Raw genomic sequence first — 2302 nt, 5'->3', positions numbered from 1 at the left:
GCATTCGAGTGCAGGTGTCTTTTTTGTAGACTGTCCTTGGACCTTTTGGGTAGATGCCCAGTAACGGGATTGCTGGATCAAATAGTAGATCGCCTTGTATTGCCTAAGGTATCTCCATATTGCTTTCCAAAGAGGTTGAACTAGTTTGCAGTCCCACCAGCAGTGTAGGAGTGTTCCTCTCTCTCCGCATCCACACCAGCATTTATTGTTTGGAGACTTTTTGATACAGGCCATTCTCACTGGAGTTAATTGATATCTCATTGTTGTTTTGATTTGCATTTCCCTGATGAATAGAGATGTTGAGCATTTTTTCATATGTTTGTTGGCCATTCTTTTGTCTTCTTTAGAAAAGTTTCTGTTCAAGTCCTTTGCCCACTTTTTAATAGGGTTATTTGATTTTTTCTTGCCGATTTTCGTGAGTTCTAAGTATATTCTAGTTATCAGCTCCTTATCAGATGTGTAGGATGTGAAAATTTTCTCCCATTCTGTAGATTGTCTGTTTACTTTCATGACTATTTCTTTGGCTGTGCAGAAGCTTTGTAGTTTGATCATGTCCCATTTATTTATTTTTGATGCTGCTGTGATTGCCTTTGGGGTCTTCTTCATAAATTCTTTGCCTAGGCCGATATCTAGCAGAGTGTTTCCAACATTTTCCTCTAGAATTGTAATAGTTTTATACCTTAGGTTTAAGTCTGTTATCCAGCGTGAGTTGATTTTTGTGAGAGGTGAAAGGTGTGGGTCCTGCTTCAGCCTTCTACAAGTGGCTATCCAGTTTTCCCAGCACCATTTATTGAAAAGGGATTCTTTTCCCCAGAGTATGCTTTTGTCTGCTTTGTCAAAGATTAGATGGCTATATGAGGATGGTTTTATATCAGGGTTCTCAGATGTGTTCCGCTGGTCAATATTCCTATTTTTGTGCCAATACCAGATTGACTTAATTACTACAGCTTTGTAGTATAGTTTGATATCTGGCATATTACTAGCTCCCATTTTGTTTTTGTTGCCTAGAATTGCTTTTGATATTTGGAGTCTTCTCTGGTTCCAATTGAAGTGTAAAATTATTTTTTCCATATCTTTGAAAAATGATGATGGGATTTTAATAGGTACTGCATTGAGACAGGAAAGTGGAATTAAAGGTAACCAAGAGATCAAGCTTTCACTGTTTGCTGATTATATGATATTATATTTAGAAAACTACAAGGATTCAACCAAGAAACTCCTGGAATTGATAAATGAATTTAGTAAAGTTTCAGGATACAAAATCAATAAACAGAAATCAGAGGCACTCATATATGCCAACAACAATTAAATTGAGAAACAAATCAAAGGCTCAATTCCCTTCACAATAGCAACAAAGAAAATAAAGTACCTGGGAATATACTTAACTAAGGTCACTTTTTCACTCCACAGTTTCCCCATGGCATTTTTCATCTGTATTCCTCAGGGTGTAGATTAGGGGGTTCAGCATGGGAGTTATGAAACTTAAAAACACAGCCATGAATTTATCAATGGGAAGGGTAGAACTGGGCCTTGCATATAGGAAGATACATTGGACAAAGAATAAAATGACCACAGTGATGTGGGATGCACAGGTGTACAAGGCTTTGCATTTCCCTTTCAAACTCTGAGTCTTCAGAGAGTGTAATATGACCCCATAGGAAAAGAGGAGAATGAAGGAAGTGACAGTGCAAATGGCTCCTCCATTAGCTATCATGGAAAGCCCAATGAGGTAGTTATCAGTGCAAGCAAGTTCCAACAAAGGATACATATCACAACCAAAGTTGTCAATGACATTGGGACCACAGAAAGGGAGCTGATAAATAAAACTAAATTGAACTAATGAATGAAGAAAACCTCCAATCCACGCCAACAACAGCGTGAGGACACACACCCTCTGATTCATGATGATCAAATAATGAAGAGGTTTGCAGATGGCCACGTAGCAGTCATAGGCCATCACCACCAAAAGAATGACTTCAGCACCAGCAAATAAATGATCCATAAATACTTGAGTCATGCAAGCCTGATAGGAAATGGTCTTTCTTTCCGAAAGCAAGTCTGTGATCATTTTGGGAGCAATGGTGGTCGAATAGACAGTATCTATAAATGATAAATAAGCCAGAAAAAGTACATGGGGGGAACCCAGAGACTGGCTGGCCATGATGGTCACTACGATGAGCAGGTTGCCCAGTACCGTCAAGATGTAGATGAGTAAGAACAGGACAAACAGAAGTTTCCACCACTCAGGGCTCTGTGTGAGCCCCAGGAGGATAAATTCAGTCACATTATTCCTCTTGTCCAT

General features: G+C 39.0%; 1 protein-coding gene across 1 annotated transcript; it reads right to left on the bottom strand.

Annotated features, from left to right (window-relative positions):
- Positions 1-1399: 1399 nt before the first annotated feature.
- Positions 1400-2302, bottom strand: LOC105872945 (olfactory receptor 4A15-like). The gene has a single exon (XM_012767375.1). The coding sequence runs from the start codon at positions 2300-2302 to the stop codon at positions 1400-1402; it is 903 nt and encodes a 300-aa protein (XP_012622829.1).

The sequence above is a fragment of the Microcebus murinus genome, chromosome 4, assembly GCF_040939455.1.
Source record: "Microcebus murinus isolate Inina chromosome 4, M.murinus_Inina_mat1.0, whole genome shotgun sequence".
NCBI classification, from domain to species: Eukaryota; Metazoa; Chordata; class Mammalia; order Primates; family Cheirogaleidae; genus Microcebus; species Microcebus murinus.
Note: the sequence above shows the minus strand (reverse complement) of the source record. Positions and strands in the feature narration are given on the sequence as shown.